The sequence below is a fragment of the Myotis lucifugus genome, unplaced genomic scaffold (genome assembly GCF_000147115.1).
Source record: "Myotis lucifugus unplaced genomic scaffold, Myoluc2.0 scaffold_241, whole genome shotgun sequence".
NCBI lineage: Eukaryota > Metazoa > Chordata > Mammalia > Chiroptera > Vespertilionidae > Myotis > Myotis lucifugus.
In genome coordinates, this window is record NW_005871289.1 from 285091 (window position 1) to 305815 (window position 20725).

The following is a 20725-nucleotide window of genomic DNA, read 5'->3' on the forward strand; positions in this document are numbered from 1 at the left end:
AAAAAAAAAAGTCTGCCTTGAACCTGTCTTTCAGTTTCCTAATAACTTTTTGGTATAATTTGTCATGACTTAAATATTCTTTTTAAAAGTTTTGTGAATTTAAAAAGTCATAAATAATTGAATAAAAGTTTTAAAGGGAAATTTTAAAATTCACAATATTTTAATTTTATTCCCTTTATATAATTGTTTTTATTTCTATATACTTTATCATTTTTCTATGTACACATATTTTATATAAATATAATATGATATAGGAATCGTTTTATGTTGTTTTGATGTTATGTGTAACGTTTAGCTTATAGTCTTTATAGTATACTAGAGGCCTGATGCACGAAATTCGTGCAAGGGGCTCAGCCCTCGCAGCCATGTTGGCTGCCTCTGCCTCAGCCGTAGCAGCCACGGCTTAGTCTGGCAGGTTGTCCGGTCTAATTAGCATATTGTGCTTTTATTATTATAGATAGCTTTTTAAAAAAAATATCTTTTTATTCATTTCAGAGAGGAAGGGAGAGGGAGAGAGGGAGATAGAAACTTCCATGATGAGAGAGAATCATGGATTGGCTGCCTCCTGCACGCCCCCTACTGGGGATCGAGCTCACAATCCGGGCATGTGTCCCTGACTGGAATCGAACCAGGGACCCTTCAGTCCGCAAGCTGATGCTCTATCCACTGAGCCAAACCAACCAGGGCTATAGATAGTTTTAATAGTTAATACTTAAATTACTTAGTATATTGTTTTCTTAATAATTCTGTTATTATTCTAAGTCCTCATTCTTGAATTAGTGGGTAGGTAATAGTGTAGGAACCAACTTAATATATATAGTTTTTGTCTGTTAATTAGTAATTTTCTTAGAAATGGGATTATTTTGTTCAAAATGTATGAGTATTTATATGGCTTTCAATGTTATTGCCTTTATGTAACTTAAAAATCTCTTCTCTACCTTGATCCATGACAGTGAAAAAGAAGGAAGAGATAGAAAAAAAGACAAGCAGCATTTGAAAAGGAAAAAAGAATCTGATTTACCATCAGCTATTCTTCAAACAAGTGGTGTTTCTGAATTTACTAAAAAGAGAAGCAAATTAGTTCTTCCTGCTCCTCAGGTAATATGATAAAAGCATATTTTTCATTGTGTGAACTCATATACTGATCATTTATTCAGCAAATAATTTGAGGCCTTATATGCTAAGTTTTTGTTAGGTGCTAGATGTCCTTAAGAAATTCACGGCATAGCCCTGGCCGGGTGGCTCAGTTGATTGGAGCCTCATTCTGTACACCAAAATGTTGCCGGTTCGATTCCCGGTTAGGGCACATAACTAGGTTGCTGGTTTGATCCCCGGTTGAGGGAGTGTATTGGGGGCAACCATTTGATGTTTTTCTCTCATATTGATGTTTCACTCTCTCCCTCTCTCTAAAAAAAATCAATTAAAAAATTCATGGTGTAATTATATCAGGCCTGAAACTGCTCATTTGATTCAGTAATTGTCAACTTTTAGCAAGGTGTCAGCAGGTTAGGACTCTAGGCCTCTTTCTTGTGGCAGACCAGAATAAAGGTATTGTTTGACTTTGTGGACTTGAGGCTGCTTACTTTTAGTGAATGTTTTGTCATGTCATATTTATATTTTTGAGGCAATAGCAGTGAAAAATCAGTGTGGGAATTGTGAAGAAGAGAGAGAAACATTCCTTCACTCAGCTTATCACAGTCTCTGTGCTTTTGACTTCATTATAGTTGGTTATTGGGGATATTGAATAAGCTCTTGTTTTTTTCAAAGACTCTGCAGATGAAAAATAAATTTATTTAGTTATTTTTTCCATAGGAGTGGAACCAACTAAACTCTTGTTCTGTTTTGAGTAGTACAGCTCTGTAGAATTTATTTATTTATTTAAATATTTTTAATGATTTCAGAGAGGAAGGGAGAGGGAGAGATTGAAACATCAATAATGAGAATCATTGATTGGCTGCCTCCTGCACGCCCCCTACTGGGGATGGAGCCCATATCGGGGCATGTGCCCTTGATTGGGAATCGAACCTGGAACCCTATAGCCCACAGGCCAACGCTCTATCCACTGAGCCAAACCAGCCAGGGCTGGCTCTGTGGAATTTAGACAGTTTAGTGGAGCAGAGGGATGGACTTAGGAGGCCAGCAGAGCTTCTCTCCCCAAATGAGTGCACTGGCTGCATCAACACAATGTTCTTCGCACAAGCAAAATAATTTGCCAGATGCTGCCATTTCTTGTAGTGATTTTTCTAAAATTGAGATTTTGCCTATTATTTTTTTTTTCTTAATACTCCTTAGAATATGTAGTTTGGTAAAATTACTAAGATAACATATTTTGATTTTCTTAGGGACCTTGTGGATGAGTGGACTCTCTGTGTGATATTTTAATTGTTTTTAAGTCACCCCCCCCCCCATATGATAGTTTTGTACAAACACAAGTTTTTGGTATATTAATATGTTGCTTATTTTAAAATATTTTTAGTGTGGAAATACACTCAAGACTTTGTAGCTTGATACCATGGAATTCCCCCCTTCACCCTCTGCCACTCACATTATATAGGAAAGACTTTAAAAAACTGTGTTATGGAAATTTTCAAATCCACAACAAGTAAAGAGAGTGGTACAGTGAACCCTGTGTACTCATCACACAGCTTCAGCAGTTTATCTTTCTGGAATATGGACGTTTTAAGTTGTGTTGTTTTCTGGTTAGAATACTGTTTACTGTGATAACTTTCTTTTTAGATTTCAGATGCAGAACTCCAGGAAGTTGTGAAAGTAGGCCAAGCAAGTGAAATTGCACGTCAAACAGCTGAGGAATCTGGCATAACAAACTCGGCTTCCAGTACTCTTTTGTCTGAGTACAATGTCACCAACAACAGCATCGCTCTTAGAACGCCACGAACGCCAGCTTCTCAGGACAGAATTCTGCAGGTAAGCTGTCATATAGTAGAATGAGCCTTTTCCTTTTTGTTATTGTAAGGATTATGAAGCAGAACACTGAATGGTTTGGTTTTGTTTCTTTACAGTTTGAAACTGAATCCTGAATGCATGGATCCTAGAGATTTCTGTAGTAGGGAAGCTAAATCAACAGATTCAGTAGTTAGGCAGTTTTCTTCCTACATTTATTAAGTCTTAGTTTTTGGGGTTTTTGTGAAGCTAGCCCTTCTATCTTCATTAGTCTTTAGTACCTGTCAGTAAAGCACTGCATTTTAAATGTTGCCTAGCAATCCTAGTCAGATGTGTGTGGTCAGTAATTTTTAAAACTTCCCTGCATTTCTGTACTTAGCTTGGCATAGGCTGCCATCCTCCTTCCCTCTCCTTAACTCCTGAGGTATACAGCTCTGTGTGTTTCTACGGTGTCTGCATGTCAGAGAATAGCCAAACCTAACAAAACACCATTGAGTCTTATTACCCTTACATCTCATTTTCTTTTCTCTAATAGAAATACCGTTTTAAGGTCTTGATTCAGGAGTCAAGTCGTCCTGTATGGCTTAGTAAGAAAACAGTTGTGTCCTTCATCACTTGTTCTCTAGAGGCACCAATTACAATTCTCTGTTTTTATTAACTTATTGCTAAGACACTTGTTACATTTTGATCCCCCCCAGTTTTAGGCATTATTTTCAAACCAGAAGTTGAACATGTGGCTCCATTACATCCTCTGCCTCTATCATTCATACACATTCTTTCCATTTCCTCATTCTCCATTATAGTTATACTAGAGGCCCGGTGCATGAAAATTCATGCACTGTTGGGGGGGGCGTCCCTCAGCCCGGCCTGCCCCCCTCACAGTCCGGGAGCCTTCAGGGGCGGGAGACAACCCGGCAATCAGGGGAAGGTGACGCCCAATCACACCTCTGCTGCTGCCACTGCCAGCAGTCCAAGCCTTAGCCGGCCCTGGTTACCTGAGCCTCAGGCGGCCCTGGGGGGTTGGGGGGCTGAGGGGACTGGGGTTCTCCGGAGGCAGGCATGCAGCAAAGCTGAGGGGACTGGGGGTCTCCGGAGGCAGGCGTGCAGAGGCTTGCTGTGTGCCTGTCACCCTGGTGGGGCTGAGGGGACTGGGCACCGCCATCTTGTGGCTGTGGGCGTCGCCATCTTTGAGGGCTGGGCAATTAGCATATTCCCTCCTTATTGGCTGTGGGCACCACCATCTTTGAGGGTGGGACAGTCAATTAGCATATTCCCTCTTTATTAGATAGGACTAGAGGCCAGATGCATGAAATTTGTGCAAGGGGCTTGGCCCCCACTGTCCTGGCAGCCGTGGGCCTCTGCCTCAGCCCCTGCCTGCTGCGGCTTTGTCCGGAAGGACATCCAGTCTAATTAGCATATTACGCTTTTATTATTATAGATAGTTATAGTTATATAATAATTTTGGTTAGCTCCACATTCATGGTTTATCTTATGATTATGTAAACCATAGTCCATTATGAGCCACAAAGTGCCTTATAATTACTACACAGTATTTTTTTTTTTAGTTAATACTTGTTTTATTCTATTGTTAAATTATCTGATTACTTAGCACTAATTCAACTCCAGACTATACATTAACTGTAAATATCCTGTAATTTAGGTATTCTTACCTTTTTGAAGAAGACTTTCCCCAAAATTCTGAATGTCTAGTCTGGACTGATTATGCTTAAGATCTTGTTTACAGCTCCCTCTCTTGATTTCTTTTCACTGTCACCCTAGACCAGGGGTGGGCAAACTTTTTGACTCGAGGGCCACAATGGCTTCTTAAACTGGACCGGAGGGCCGGAACAAAAGCATGGATGGAATGTTTGTGTGAACTAATATAAATTCAAAGTAAACATCATTACATAAAAGGATACGGTCTTTTTTTTTTTTTTAGTTTTATTCATTTCAAATGGGCCGGATCCGGCCCGCGGGCCGTAGTTTGCCCACGGCTGCCCAAGACAGTCCCTTGGATGTCCTCTTTCCTGGCTCCCTGTCTTTGGCTGTCTTGGCTTATTTCCTTGTTAGTGAAGCATACCCTTCAGTAGCTTTCTGAGGAGGCGTTCATTGAAGATGGAAGTTTTAAGACCTGGCATATCTGTGAATTACTGTTCTACCTTCTTATATAATTGGTAGTATAACGGTTTAGAATTCCAAATTGAAATGGTTTTTGTTCAGTTTTGAAGGCAGTGCTCCAGTGTCTTCTAGCTTCCATTATTGCTGTTGAGACCAGTGCCATTCAGGTTAATAGGAAACCTGTGTTTTTCTTTTTGTGGAAGTTTATATGCGCTTCTCTTTTTCATAAGCATGCTTCTTGGTGTGGGTCTGTTTTTAACCATTGTGCTAGGTACTCTGGATCTTTGCATTCTGGAGACTCATGGCCTTCTATTCTGGGAAGTTACTGTATTTTGAAATTTAACAAAATTTCCTCCCTTTCATTGATCTGTTTTCTCTATGAACCTCAAATTTTCTTATTTGTTTCTATCTGGTTTTCTGTCTTAATTGCCTTTTTGACTTATTGCTAGGAGATTTTCTGAATTTTATCTTTGTTCAGTTTTAAAATTTCTGTTATCATACAGTGGGGCCTTGACTTACGAGTTTAATTCGTTCCGAGACCGAGCTTGTTAAGGAGCTCGTTAACTCAAATTACTCTGTCAAGTCAATGCAAAAAATCAGCCGAGAGACAGCTGGTATCTCAAAAAACTCGTTAGTCGGGACACTTGTAAGTCAAGGCCCCACTGTATTTTTAATTTCCAAGAGTTCTTTTTAAAATGTGATCAATTTTTTAACATTGCATTCTTATTTATGAATATCTCTTATGTCTCTTAAGCTATTAATGATGGTTTTGTTTTTATAGGTTTTCTTTTCCCTGCATAGTTTTTAAATTCCTTTTGTTAGTTTTATTCCCTATCTTTCATATGAGATGTTTCCTTAAATTTCTTCTGATCTTTGGCTCTCTGCCTATATCTAGGGGGTAGGGGTGGGACAATTAAAACTGATTCAAAGTTCCTTAGGTGAGTGTGGGGCTCCTTGACTCTAGGCTTACTTGTGGGCTGAACCTGCTGGGGTGTTTCACTAGGGAAGTCTTGATGTCAGTATTTATAGATCTTTTTTCTTGGGTTAGTTGGATTCCCTAGAGAAGTAAGTAGCTTCCACTCTCCTGCCTGGAAGGCATCAAGCTGGCCAGCCTTTTGGGAACCTAGATGGGGAAAAATGCTTTGTACTTGGAATAGCAGAAGGAGCACACACAATTGATAATGTGAAATGTAAGGTTTTCGTTAATAACGAATAACGAATTAAGCCTTGCTATAGTTATCTTCATTTGCTCCAGAACTTGGTGGTTTAAAAATTGTTATACTCATGGTTTCTGTGGGTCAGGAATTCAGAGAGGGCATAGAAGGAACATCTTGTGTCAGCTCCATGTGTCTAGGCGGGCCTCAGCTAGGATGACTCGGCATTTGAGGTTGACTTGATAGCTAGGGGGCCTGGAATCACCTTTCCATGTTTGGTGTTTGCTTCTGGCTGTGCTGGGAATGTGGAGTAAATTTATTCGTGGTCTTGCCTTTCTCACAGCATGGTGGCATCAAAAGTTGAACTTCTCCCATAGTCTCTCAGTGCTCCAATGTGAGTTGTTGTAGTGAGTGTGTGGGAAGCTGCATTTTTTTATTCTTGCCTTGGAAGGCAAGCAGTGTTATTTAGCACTGTGTTCGGTTAGTTATAAGTGAGTCCACCTAGATTCAAGAGGAGGGGATGTAGACTTTACCTCATGATGGAAGGAATGTCAGGGTTGGATTATAACAAGAGCATGTGAAATGAGAGATAATGATTTGACTATCTTGAAAAATAACAATCTTACAGACCCTAAATTGGGTATTAAGATACTTGTAGGTACAGTGATAATAATGAATACAGGCTTATAATGGAGGGACTGAGTCAAGCAAGACTTCAGAAATGAACCTGCCCATGTGAGTTTTCTTACGAAATGATAGGCCAGCCGGTAGTGTCTTCACTTCCTAGTGTGAGAATCAGGTTCAAGAGGCTAATGAAAACTAGATATACAATTAATTAATGATAACACTAGATTAAAGTTTAGTTGTTCTGACATTTAGCCCAAGCTCACATTGGGAAAATTGAATTCTTAGTTCTTTATGATTATAAAGAGGTTTGGCACAGATAGTAGGAGAAGCTTTTAGATAAATGGTAATGCCATATATGAGGTCACAAAAGCATTTCTTAACGTATAAAAATTTGTTCTTAAACTTCTGAGGTGCCATGTTAGGTTGACAGAGTAATGGAAGTACTGAATCTGCCACGACCTAGTAGTCATTTTCTCTCTTGGTTTTAATTGAGAAAATGTATAAGAATTTTGTTTGTTTTAAGATTTGCATAGTAGCACCAGAAGCGAAGATTCTGTCTTCTGTCTAAACTGTTGAAATACTTTATTTTCTCATTAATCAGGAAGCCCAGAACCTCATGGCCCTGACCAATGTGGACACCCCATTAAAAGGTGGACTTAACACACCTTTGCACGAGAGTGACTTCTCAGGTGTGACTCCGCAGCGGCAGGTTGTACAGACTCCAAACACAGTTCTTTCAACCCCATTCAGGTATCTATCTTCTATCCTATCTAATAAAAGAGAAACATGGTAATTAGCGTACGACTGCTACCCTTCCCATTGGCTAATCAGGGTTATATGCAAATTAACTGCCAGCCAAGATGGCGGCCGGCAGCCAGGCAGCTGGAAGCGAACATGAGGCTTGCTTGCTTCAGTGAAGGAGGAAGCCAACGTTCCCCGCCTGCCTTGCCGGCCTCTGAGCTGGCAGTTTGAAACATTGTAACAAATATAGAAGCTAAACAAAACCCCAGAAACCTGCTTTCAGCCGGCCGGGATCTCAGAGCTGGAGATGATACAGTGTTTCGATTATAGAACCGAAACAAGCCAGATACCTGCTTTCAGCAGCAGAGGCCTTGGCCCAGAATAAAAAAAAAAGAAAAAAAGGAGCGGTTGGGAGCTTCAGTCAACCGCCACCTGAAAGCAGCCCTCAGCCCCTCACCCAGGCTGGCCAGGCACCCCAGTGGGGACCCCCACCCTGAAGGGTGTGTGACCAGCTGCAAACAGCCATCATCCCCTCATCCAGGCTGGCCAGGCACCCCAGTGGGGACCCTCACCCTGATCCAGGACACCCTTCAGGGCAAACCAGCCAGCCCCTACCCATGCACCAGGCCTCTATCCTATATAGTAAAAGGGTAATATGCCTCCCAGCACCAGGATCAGCGGAGCTGTGAGGCCTCCTGGCACCGGATCAGCGTGACAGGGGGGAGCTCCCCAATCCCCTGATGGGCCCTGCTCTGTGCATGACAGGGGGCAGCACCCAACCCCCTGATTGGCCCTGTTCTGTGTGTGACAGGGTACGGAGCCCCAACCCCCCTGATGGGCCCCGCTCTGTGCGTGACAGGGGGCAGCGCCCCAACCCCCTGATTGGCCCTACTCTGTGCGTGACAGGGGGCGGCGCCCCAACTCCCCAATCGGCCCTGCTCTGAGCCCTACCAGGGGCTGCACCTAGGGATTGGGCCTTCCCTCTGCCACCCAGCAGCAGGCCTAAGCCAGCAGGTCGTTATCTCCTGAGGGGTCCCAGACTGCGAGAGGGCACAGGCCGGGCTGAGGGACCCCCCCTTCCCCCCCGAGTGCACAAATTTTTGTGCACCAGGCCTCTAGTATATATATAAAAGGCTAAGCGACTGTCCGGTAGCTATGACATGCACTGACCACCAGGGGGCAGACACTCAACGCAGGAGCTGCTGAGCTGTGGTGACTTAGCAGCGGTGGTTCTTGGGTGACACACCCCGGAACCAGAGAGGAGGGAGCCTGATTCCAGGGTGCGCCACCCGAGAACCGGCCTCTCGCAATCCGGGACCCCTTGGGGAATGTTGGAGACCTGGTTTCGGCTCAATCCCTGCAGGTCAGGCCAAGGGACCCCACCTGCCGGAGGGACCCTGCTCACCTCACAGATGCCCTTCGAGCTGTGGCGTCACCCCAGGTGTGGTCGGCTGGGGAAAGACCGGGGGAGGTTGTCTACAGGGTGTGTCCAGCCCCTCTTGCCCAGTCACACCCCCGCCCCCCACCTTCTAATTAATTTCCTTTCAATGTGCACGAATCCATGCACTGGGGCACTAGTTATAAATAAGCAGATGTTTTCTCTTTTAGATAAACTTGAATCTGAGAACTTGGACAACATGTTTCCTTTAGTAATGTTAACAGAATATGGAAATAGTGATCAACTTGTCTTCTTGACTTTTCCTCACTCAGTAGTAAATAACATAACAGTATCCAGGAAATGGTTAAATACTATATGGAGCTTCCTTTCTGCAGTTTCTGATGCTAACACCTTGTTTCCGAATATGATTTATCTGATTTAAAAGAGCAAATAAGTCCATTATTAATAATCATTTGGTGAATTTGATAAAAATTATTATCCTTTTTATGTATGTACTACTATTGCTTTTCCCCAAACATTTTATTATGGAAATTTATAACATGCAAAGAGGTTGAAATAATGGTAAAACAAACATCCCTACACTCACCACCTAGGTTTCTATAGTTGTTAACGTTTTACTGTATTTGTTTTATCACATATCTATTCATCTATCAATTCATCTTATTTTAATGCATTTCAGAATAATTTGCTGTATCAGTTTATTTCACCGCTAAACACTTCCTTGTGTATATCATTAACTAGAGTTTAGAGTTCAGTATCTGTTTGTAATCCTTTTGTTTTAAGCTACTGTGTTTTAAAGAAGAATTTTAAAAATACAAACGTTTTAGAAGCAAGTTGTATTAAAATGGAATTTGAGCTTTTAAAGGTTGGAAATATTTGGGGTTTACTTTTAATTTTAAACATTAGGATATGTCCTCCCACTGGTTATTTAGATAGAAAGCATCTGACTATTACAGCCCTGCATGACAGCACAATGAAGAACCTTTGGCAGCCAAATCCTTATTTAATAACACTTGCAAGGCTTGTAAGAGAGCCTAATTCCTCTTTTTTCTGTATATGTCTTGTCTCTCAACTACATTGTAAGCTCCTTGGGGGCAGGGACCATGTCTGATATGGTAACACCTCACCTCACCTCTGGGGAACAGCTCTCTGGCAGCATTCACTTGTCTGGAACACAACCAAGATACAGGAAGTAAGCAACCAAAATAAAAAAGGCTTGGACAATTAAAATTTAAGTTGCAAAGTCTATTAGGATTTTATTCCTAAGAGATTCTCTTAGCTTTCACTCAGTAGTATTCATATTTAGATATGATTCCAAAAGAAAAAGAAATGTAAGGAGAGGAACTACTTAGAGTATGCACACTGATGATAATGATGTGATAGCTAATAGAGGCAGGCATAGAAATGATAAGAAAAAGGCCCTGAATTAAAACTGAGAGTCTGGGGTCTTTGTGGTGGCTCTCCTTTCTGTCCCCTGTATGTTCTTAGCTACTGTACCGTATCAAGAAAAAGTTGAGATAATGTTTGGGGGACCTATCTTAGGAAGGCAAGTAATATCAAATGTAATGACTTTATTTGAAGTCATTAAAATAAAAATACTGTGTGTAAATAATAAGCTAGTTGAGCCAAACCTTTGTTTTAATCTAGAGATCTAGAGATCTAACCTAAAACCAGATTAGGGTGACAGAATTTCTGGAATCTTTATTTATTGTGAAATAATTAGTGAAAATCATTTGAAAGCACAATACAAATAAAAGCGGTACTTTTATTAATTAGAATTTTTGTCTTTCTAGGACTCCCTCTCATGGATCGGAAGGGCTGACTCCCCGGAGTGGGACAACTCCCAAACCAGTTGTTAACTCCACCCCGGGTAGAACTCCTCTTCGAGACAAGTTAAACATTAATCCCGAGGATGGAATGGCAGACTACAGTGATCCCTCTTATGTGAAGCAGATGGTACATGTCAATTCCTGTTTAATACTTTTAAAAGAAAAATTTTTTTTTCTATCTTATGGCTGCCAAATTAAAATTCCCTCCCTCCCCAGTCAGTGCATATTACTTATATCTTAAGAATCTACACACCTATGGATGTCAGCAAAGGAAAATGATTTGCAGTACTTAATCTCATGCCTATTTTTTCTTACTCTTAAAATGTTTGTGAGTATTGATTATGTCGGTAGTAATACTTGTATCTTTTGTGATTTTAATTTTTGTCATTTACTAATCAATACTTGAATGGTACATTTATTTTTATATGTTTTGTTATTATTTTTAAAATACTTTTTAATTGATTTCAGAGAGGAAAGGAGAGGGAGAGAGAGAGAGAATCATTGATCAGCTGCCTCCTGTATGCCCCACACTGGGGATCAAGCCCACAACCCAGGCATATGCCCTGATCAGGAATTGAACTGTGAGTTCCTGGTTCATTGGTCGATGCTCAACCACTGAGCCATGCCAGCTGGGCGATACATTTATGTATTTTTTTAAATTTTTATTTACATAAAATATTTAGTTTTGAATACCTCAAATCAGATTTTGACCCTTGATTCCTGTTTTGCTCTCTACTTCTTCAAGGACAAATCTATATCTCAAAGCAAAGTTAATTTGAAGTTTATTGCTGATCTTAATAAAGATTTCTTTCATATGTTTTGCATGGTGATGTAGAAAGGTAATGATAAAAATGAAGGTTGGCCCTAGCTGGCATGGCTTAGTGCAGCCGTGGGCAAACTACGGCCCGCTTGAAATGAATAAAACTAAAAAAAAAAAAAAGACCGTACCCTTTTATGTAATGATGTTTACTTTGAATTTATATTAGTTCACACAAACACTCCATCCATGCTTTAGTTCCGGCCCTCTGGTCCAGTTTAAAAACCCATTGTGGCCCTCGAGTCAAAAAGTTTGCCCACCCCTGGCTTAGTGGATAGTGTTGGCCTGTGGACCGAAGAGTCCTGGGTTTGATTCTGGTCAAGGGCATGTACCTTGGTTGCAGGCTCCTCCCAGACCTGAGCCCTTGTCGGGGCTCATGTAGGAGGCAACCAATATCTGTGTTTCTCTCACATCGATGTTTCTCTCTGTCTTTCTCTCTTCTACTCTCCCAAAAAAAATCAATGGGAAAATATCCTCAGGTGAGGATTAACAAACAAACAAAAATAATGAAGGTTGCAGTTTTGCTCAGCCTATGATAATGCTTTTATTACATCATTATTAGGCCTTATTATGATGCCACAAAATCATTGTGAGATATTTATAATAAGTTCTAATGATGTTGGCCTGTTTTCAGTTTACAAATTCTAACTTCATATATAGATTTGGTTAGGGAGGTTTTTTTTAATGGTGAAAATTGATATCAACTAATGCCAACTCTGAATGGCTACGTAAGAATTAAACAAATGAAATATACGTGTGCAAAGCATAGATCTGGACACTTCTAGGGATCTAAAGTTGAGTAAAGATGTCCTTTGTCTTAAAGAAGTTTATACTCTGGAGAGATTGGCAGTACTAAACCAAGTTAAAAAATAATTGTAATATAAGAACAGAGTAAGCTCTTTGAGTAAAACCAGCATGCTTATTTAGAGCGGCCAAGGAAAGGAATAACAGTTGGTTGGGAACTAGTAAAGCCTTCATTGACAAGGTACGCTCAGAAGGAAGGTGGTGGCTGTTCCAGAGGGAGGTCACAACATGAGTAAGTGTGGAGCATGTTTTTAGCAACTCATCATGTCTAAACCTAGCAAATGTGTAATGAGCAGTGGGGAGTGAGATTGGAAAGGTGAGCTGAGGATATACTGGGAAAACTTTGGGCCCATTGGACTGTTTTTTGGCTTGCATATGACCTAGTCTTTCTATTAAAAATATACGTACACACACACACAAATTCAGGCATCTTTTCAGGTTAGATTTTATTAGTCCAAGGATAAATTGACTTTTGAACTTGTTCTTTTGATTGCTATTAAATTTGTGTCAGCAATGTTTTCCTTAAATGGAAATCCTGAAGGACTTTCTTGCCCTTGTAGAGGTACTTCCCAAACCTTCTATTAGAATATGCTAGAGTAACTCCCACTGATTCCAAATTGATTTGTCTTAATGTAGGGAAGAACCGGAGATAGAAATTTAAAACTTGTCTCAAATCTGAAGTTAGGGATCATTTTTTAGAATTAAAATTAGGCTAATTATATTTTAGGAACTCATAAAATATTGGTTGGTTACTACTTAAAGTATATGAATTGAGAAGGATTGATTTTCTTTTTTCTACAGGAAAGAGAGTCTCGTGAACACCTCCGTTTAGGGTTGATGGGTCTTCCTGCCCCCAAGAATGACTTTGAAATTGTTCTACCAGAAAATGCTGAGAAGGAGCTGGAAGACCGTGAAATAGATGATACATACATTGAAGATGCTGCTGACGTGGATGCACGGAAGCAGGTGGGTAATGGTGCTGGAAAGGAAGGAAGCGTGGGTTTGCTGAATGTGTCAGTGGGCTGAAAAGAATGGCCATTAAATGTCTCAAGATCTCTACCTATGAGGTTTTTCAATATTTAAAAAACCCTAAAGTAAATTGCTTACATCAGTAATAATATATACCCACATCCTATATAATAAAAGGCTAATAATATGCAAGTCGAATGAATGGTGAAATGACCGGTCACTGTGACGCACACTAACCACCAGGGGGCAGCCGCTCAACGCAGGAGCTGCCCCCTGGTGATCAGTGCACTCCCACAGGGGAAGCGCCTCTCAGCCAGGAGCCTGGCTCACCGCTGATGAGCGCAATGGCGGTGGCGAGAGCCTCTCCCGCCTCTATGGCAGTGCTAAGGATGTCTGAGCGGGCCTAAGTCGTCAGTCGGACATCCCCCGAGTGCTCCTGGACTGCAAGAGGGCATAGGCCGGGCTGAGGGACTCCCGCTCCCCGAGTGCACGAATTTCGTGCACTGGGCTTCTAGTAATTAATAATATACTCAGAATATCTTGATAGGCATTCTTAAAATGTGCTATCATCTATCTATCTATCTATCTATCAATTTAAATATCCTTTGTCAAATTCATTATGCTTCCTTAAAATACACATAAGTAGTCTTTTAGACATTGCTTTTTACTCTAGCCAAGAGTTACTGTTCAGTCTTAAAAACAAGCACATTTTGGATTGGTTGAGTAAATGGTTTTAGATCAGTGTACACTAATAAAAAATGTGGATTTGGAAATTTAGAGAGTGTGCCAGAATAATAATAATAACATTTTGTATTAATATATCTTATAGTTAATTACTTTCTCATTTGCACATAGCAACTTGGTGATGTAAATAAAATAGCTTCATTTTAGAAATGAGGAAACAGGTGCAGGTGAATTAAGTTAACCTTAGCAGGTCTCGGCTGGAAAGTGGTGACTCTTGAACTGAAACTGAGATTAAGTGACCCCTTTTAGGAATTCTTGCAGCCTAGTTCAGGATGGTTTTGAAGTTGAATAATTTCATCAGATTAGAGTGAGAATGGCATCATTGGAAATCGTATTTTAGAGGAAACCACATGAATATGCTTTTTGGTGGGAATATAGGGTAATACTTTTTGTGTTTAGTTCTTTTAGTGACTTTGAAATACATTTAGTCAGAAATGTTGTGAGATTCTAATGTGCTATCCCACATGATTCATAATTTGAGAATCAAACACCTTCATTGGCCGGATTTTTAAATTTAAAAAAGTAGCTTTGGGTGGATGAAAAGGGTTGTGTTGCAGAGAAATAGTCACCTCAAATTTGAGGATTCTGATTTACACAAGGAAAGGATAATTATCTGATGGACACAGCATGTAAATTTGGAGCGTACTCTGGTAGTTGTTGGAAGTTCTTAATTTCTGTTTGACTGAGAGAACGAATAGATTAATTTCTGTTGCCTTATATGGCCTTACTGCAAAGTTACAGATGTCTAGATCTTTAGCTCTTGAACATATATGTTCTTATAGACTGAAGTGTTTTTAACTTTATTGAAGTGTGTTAAATACTGTATAAGGGCAATAATGGATATAAAAATAATTTTTAGGCCATACGAGATGCAGAGCGTGTGAAGGAAATGAAGCGAATGCATAAAGCTGTCCAGAAAGATCTTCCAAGACCATCAGAAGTAAGTGTTAGGATTTTTGGCTGGGGAAGTTTTAAGTTTTTTTTTTCATGTGATTGATTTCTTTTTAATATCATTCATAAAGTTTTATAAAACAAAATTTTATCTACTGCCTAGAATATAGTACAGAATTTCTCAGTTCTAGTCACTGGAACAAATAAGTATTTAAAAGGGGGAAAAAAGAGGATTTCTTTCGAAAATGTATAACTGCTGTTTATGCTAGAACAAGTAATGTTAGTATATTGCAGTGAATATGTTTGGTAATTTTACTTATTTTACAATTTTAGGTAAATGAAACTATTCTAAGACCCTTAAATGTAGAACCGCCGTTAACAGATTTACAGAAAAGTGAAGAACTAATCAAAAAAGAAATGATCACAATGCTTCATTATGACCTTCTACATCACCCTTATGAACCATCTGCAAATAAAAAAGGAAAAACTGTAGGATTTGCTACCAATAATTCAGAGCACGTTGCCTATCTGGAACATAACCCTTATGAAAAGTTTGCTAAAGAAGAGTTGAAAAAGGTATGATTGAGCGGAATATTTCTCTTTTGAGATTTAAGTAGTTGTTTGATGCTGTGTATCATGGACAGATATTAACTTCTTTCCCCATACTGATATTCATGGGTATTCTCCTCCCCCTTGCCCCCATCCCAATGTTCAGCGATAGGTCTTTATTATATCAACACTGGCTCTGGTGATGGTGTTTTTGTTTCATGGGTGTGTACCTGATTGACAGTTGCTACAGCTCAGCTATGTCTCTGAATAGAATTGAATGCCTTTAATACTTGAACTTCATTTATTTAGACTAATATAAAATACAAGGATATATTAAAAATGTTTTCAGTTTAAGCTCTTTATCTATTCAAAGAAAGGAAATATTTTTTACTGAATTTATTTCCCTCACATGATTTCTCTCTGTCCTTTTGGATATAAGGAAAGAAATATTTTCTTGTATGAAGTCTGTCCTGCCTCTTCTTCCATATTATTCTTTCTGCTCTGACAGAGCAAACAGCTGTGAATAGAAATTGTGAATTTCTATTGTGTGTTAAATACTGTATAATGGCAATAATGGATATAATGGATTTCTATTGTGAATAGAAATCGGTACAGTGGTGTAAGAAAATACAGTTGGTTTCATGGTTGGAAGCAGAGTGGTCATTAGCTTAAAAGTCTTTATCTCTGAGGGGCAATGACTGGAATGGCTTAAATGTAAAACAAATAAGATTCTTTTTTCTGTCTTTTCTCCTGCACTTTTCCTCTCCCTCTTTCTTTGTCTTACTTTGTATTTTTCTTATTGTATAAGTGATACATATTTATTATAGGATTTTTAGAAAATAGAGAAAGGGAGGAGGCTTTAGATTATTTCAAAATTTGCCCCTGATTCCTGAGTAACCTCGACTTACTTTTTTTAAGTGAGTGCAGTTGGAACTTGACATCTGCTGAGTGACTCTGCTGCAGTAACTGCATCTAACTATTGAACTGGGGTTGAGAATTAGACAGTGAACTTGATACTTGAAGAGTTTTTTCTCTTTTTAGAGTAAAAACATGAGGGAAGATGGCATTTAAGAAATAAGCTTTTCTACACCCTAGCTGGTTTGGCTCAGTGGATAGAGCGTCGGCCTGCAGACTGAAGGATCCCGGGTTTGATCCCGGTCAAGGACACATGCCTGATTGTGGCCTCGATCCCCAGTTGGGGCATGCAGGAGGCAGCTGATCAATGATTCTCTCTCATCATTGATGTTTCTATCTCTCTCTCCATCTCCCTTCCTCTCTGAAATCAATAAAAATATATAAAAAATAAATAAGCTTTTCTAAATTTATTGTATGTATGGACACCTGAAATAAGGAGCACATCTGCCCTGGCTGGTGTGGCTCGGTTGGTTGGAGCATCATTCCATACACCAATAAATTTCGGGTTCAATTCTCAGTCATGGCACATACCTAGGTTGCAGGTTTGATTCCCGGTTGGGAGAGCGTAGGGGAGGCAGCTGATCGATATTCTCTCTTACATCAGTGTTTTATTCTCTTTCTCTCCCCCCTTCCTCCTCTTCCTTCCTCTCTCTCTCTAAAATTAATGCATGTCCTTGGGTGAGGATTAAAAAAGAAAAAAAGGATCACATCATTGCTAATAGAGATTCTGTAGGGGATAGATTTTAATACATTTTTTAATTAATAATTTTTTTTTGTTAACCCTCACCTGACGATATTTTTTTCTTTTTTTAATTTTTTTTAGAGAGAGTGGAAGGGAGGGAGTGGAGGGAAGGGAGAGAGTGGAGGGAAGGGAGAGAGAGAGAGAGAGAGAGAGATGTGAGAGAGCGACATCGATTAGTTGTCTCCCGCACCTGCCCCATTCGGGTCAGTAGGGGTTTGAACCTGCAACCCAGGCACTTGACTAGGAATGGAACCCGGGACCCTTCCCTGCTCTAGCCACTGAGCACACTGGCTAGGGCCTAATGAAATTTTTGAAAGTAGTAATTGTAAGTAGTGTTTTAGAATTATTCAAAACCATTATAAATTAGTTTAAATATTTTTTCATATTTTATTTATAGTCCTATTTGTTCTAAAAAGATTTAAAGCAGCTATTTATCTAGCAGATTATTATTTTATTTTAAGTTCTTTATTGTTGAAAGTATTACATATATCTCCTTTTTTCCCTCATTGACCTCTCCCCGGCCACTCCCACCCACCTATTTAGCAATTTCTTTATGGACAGTTTAAAGATTACGTAGGTATATTCTCTCCTAATAATGTTAAGAGCTGAACTTGTAAATTTTTATTATGTACAGTTTCAGAGTGGGATACCATTTCTCTTACCATAAAGTGTCAACTTTTCATTAAGTGTGTTAACATTGGTTTGTTTCCATTATTTTCCCTAAGAGGTATTGTTTAAAAGTTTCTATTCTTGCCCTAACCGGTTTGGCTCAGTGGATAGAGCGTCAGGGGCATGTATCTTGGCTGCGGGCACATTCCCAGTAAAGGGTGTGCAGGAGGCAGCTGATCGATCTCATCGATGTTTCTAACTCACGATCCCTCTCCCTTCCTCTCTGTAAAAAAATCAATAAAATATATTTTTAAAAAAGTATCCATTCTTTAGCTTACATAGACGTGATTTTTATATTTTTTGTTTAAAATTTTTTGTATGCTGATCATTTCTCTTAATTTTACATATTTTGATCTGTTTATTTTCTGATATTACTTAGAATGATTGAATGCTTTCTATAAAGCACAAAAAGTGATTGTCAGTTTTTCATGAGCCATGAAGCAAAGGGCTGGAAGAAGTTCATGTGGTATGCTCACAGAATCTGGGTGTCTGGTGTTGAGCTAGGCACTCTATTAAAGCTGTGGTTTGAATCCAGGCCTGCACAACTCCCCCACCCCCCTCGTTCTTAGTGAGCAAAAACTGGCCTATGATCCATCAGTATTTGACTTGTGCCCCCAATCTCATTCTCTAGCAATGTCAGGGACATTCTTTCAGATGAGAACAAAGGCATGTGTAAAAAAATGCCTAATTCCATGATCATGTGAAGTCCCTCATGTAGAGAGGGGAAGTAGAGTGGAAGCCTTGGTGGTGTTTGGCTTGAGCACGATCCTGCTTTGTCTGCTAACTAACGATATGTTTTTGAACAAGGTGTTTCACCTCTTTGAACCTTAGTGTCATCAACATTAAAATGAGGTTAATATTGACTACTTTCTAAGATGGCTGTGGTATTTGGAGATAATATACACAAAACTATTAAATTCAGTTCCTGGTACATAGTAGACACCTGAGAAATGGTAGCTGTTGTTATGAGTGAAGGCAAAGGATTGTTTATATTATTGGGGCTACATGGATGCTTGGCTTTTCAGATCAGTCTGCATTGACTTATAGGCTCCCTTACTCATTTTACTTAGGCATTTTTCCCCTTCCAAGAAACAACCAGTCAACTAGAACTCCTTGCCTTTGTCCAAAGGAGGAGGAAAAACAGTCTTTAAAGTTCCCAGTTGATGGCAAGTCTTTCTAATACTCAAACTTATTGAAATTATTATCTTAAACAGGCCCAAGATGTTCTGGTACAGGAGATGGAAGTGGTAAAACAAGGTATGAGCCATGGAGAACTCTCAAGTGAAGCTTATAACCAGGTGTGGGAAGAATGCTACAGTCAAGTTCTGTATCTCCCTGGGCAGAGCCGCTACACACGGGCCAACCTAGCAAGCAAAAAGGACAGAATTGAGTCACTTGAAAAGAGGCTTGAGGTTGGTATCCATTTAACATTCTAATTTAAATGTACTTTGATTGAAATAATGAGCCAAGTAATACCCCTGGAAACAACTTCAGAAAAATAGACCTGAGGTGATTTGCCTTTGCAATTCTTGAGGGAAAACTACACTGAAGTGTTTGGTCTTCTTTGGCTTTCTTTTTTCATTGGATTTTCATGAGTTGCTGGCCTTCATGATGAAGAGTAACCTCCAAGTTGGCCACAGGTCAATCAGAACCTTTAAGATGTGGGAGCAAGGAGCCAAGACATTAACACTAGCCCTAGCCAGTTTGGCTTAGGGGATAGAGCGTGGGCCGGCGGACCGAAGGGTCCCAGGTTTCATTCCAGTCAAGGGCATGTACCTCGGTTGCAGGCTCAGTCTCTGGCCCCAGGTTGGGGTGCAAGTGGGACGCAGCCAATTGATGTGTCTCTCTCACCTTGATGTTTCTCTGTCACTCTCCCTTCCTTCCACTCTCTCTAAAAATCAATTGAAAAATATCCTCAGGTGAGGATTAACAACAACAATAAAGTTAACACTAGTCACTCAGAACAATGTAGATCAATGCCAGAGTAGCTTGTTTTCTCGAAGAAGGAAACTCAGTGGTTCCAAGGAGCCTTTTTCTATAGCCAAAGAGCACATTTAGCTCTAGCTGGTTTGGCTCAGTGGACAGAGCATCGGCCTGCGGACTGAAGGGTCCCCGGGTTGATTCTGGTCAAGGCCACATGCCCCTGTTGCGGGCTCGATTCCCAGGAGAGGGCATGTAGGAGGCAGTCGATCAGTGATTCTCATCATTGATGCTTCCATCTCTTTCCCTCTCCTATCAATAAAAATATATTTTGAAAAAAGCACACTTACAAAACTTTGATACCTTTTGTTCATCCTCTGATTCCTGTGAGTTTGTTACAGAGAGAGTGCCGAGTTGGATTATCCAGACAATGGCTTCCATGATTTTTCATGTTTGTGAAAATGTTGAAATGTACCAGATGGGAGTTTCATTACATGTGGTTTCTTAATATTGTCTGCATTTTTTGAATTGCAGAATCCGTGTAGGCATTTTGCCAGTGGCATGCAAATTGTGGTTCATGGACCACTAGGCTGCCTTGTGGATTCTTAATGGTGGTCTTCAGGGATGTTTCTGAGGTCAAGTTATAATGGGAAGGAGAAAGAGTGCTTCATGCAGTCACATTATGCAATTTTCTCTTATGTGATTGCCAGTTTCTCTTTACAGCAAGCATATTTGAAAATATTTTTATTTAGGGTGAACATAAAACATGATAAAATTATTGGGGTGGTCAGGGCTATGTAGGGCTAGGGAAATGAGCAGGAAAAAGGAAGAAAGCAATACATTTTTAAAATTCTGGAATGTAAGGTCTTTTTTTTTCTTCTTCTTCTTCTCACCCAAGGAGAAAGAAAGGAAGAGAGAGAGAGAGAGAGAGAGGGG

General features: G+C 39.9%; 1 protein-coding gene across 4 annotated transcripts in view; it reads left to right on the forward strand.

Annotated features, from left to right (window-relative positions):
• Positions 1 to 20725, forward strand: part of CDC5L (cell division cycle 5 like) — a 48805-nt gene that overhangs the window by 14788 nt on the left and 13292 nt on the right. For 3 of the 4 annotated variants that reach the window (XM_006098579.3, XM_023762299.1, XM_023762301.1), the window contains 8 exons: positions 954 to 1098; positions 2737 to 2925; positions 7402 to 7550; positions 10734 to 10896; positions 13192 to 13356; positions 14963 to 15043; positions 15328 to 15570; positions 19084 to 19281. In XM_006098579.3, coding sequence (XP_006098641.1) covers positions 954 to 1098; positions 2737 to 2925; positions 7402 to 7550; positions 10734 to 10896; positions 13192 to 13356; positions 14963 to 15043; positions 15328 to 15570; positions 19084 to 19281 — 1333 coding nt within the window. The remainder of the gene's footprint in view (positions 1 to 953; positions 1099 to 2736; positions 2926 to 7401; positions 7551 to 10733; positions 10897 to 13191; positions 13357 to 14962; positions 15044 to 15327; positions 15571 to 19083; positions 19282 to 20725) is intronic. The other variant, XM_023762300.1, reaches the window with a different exon arrangement.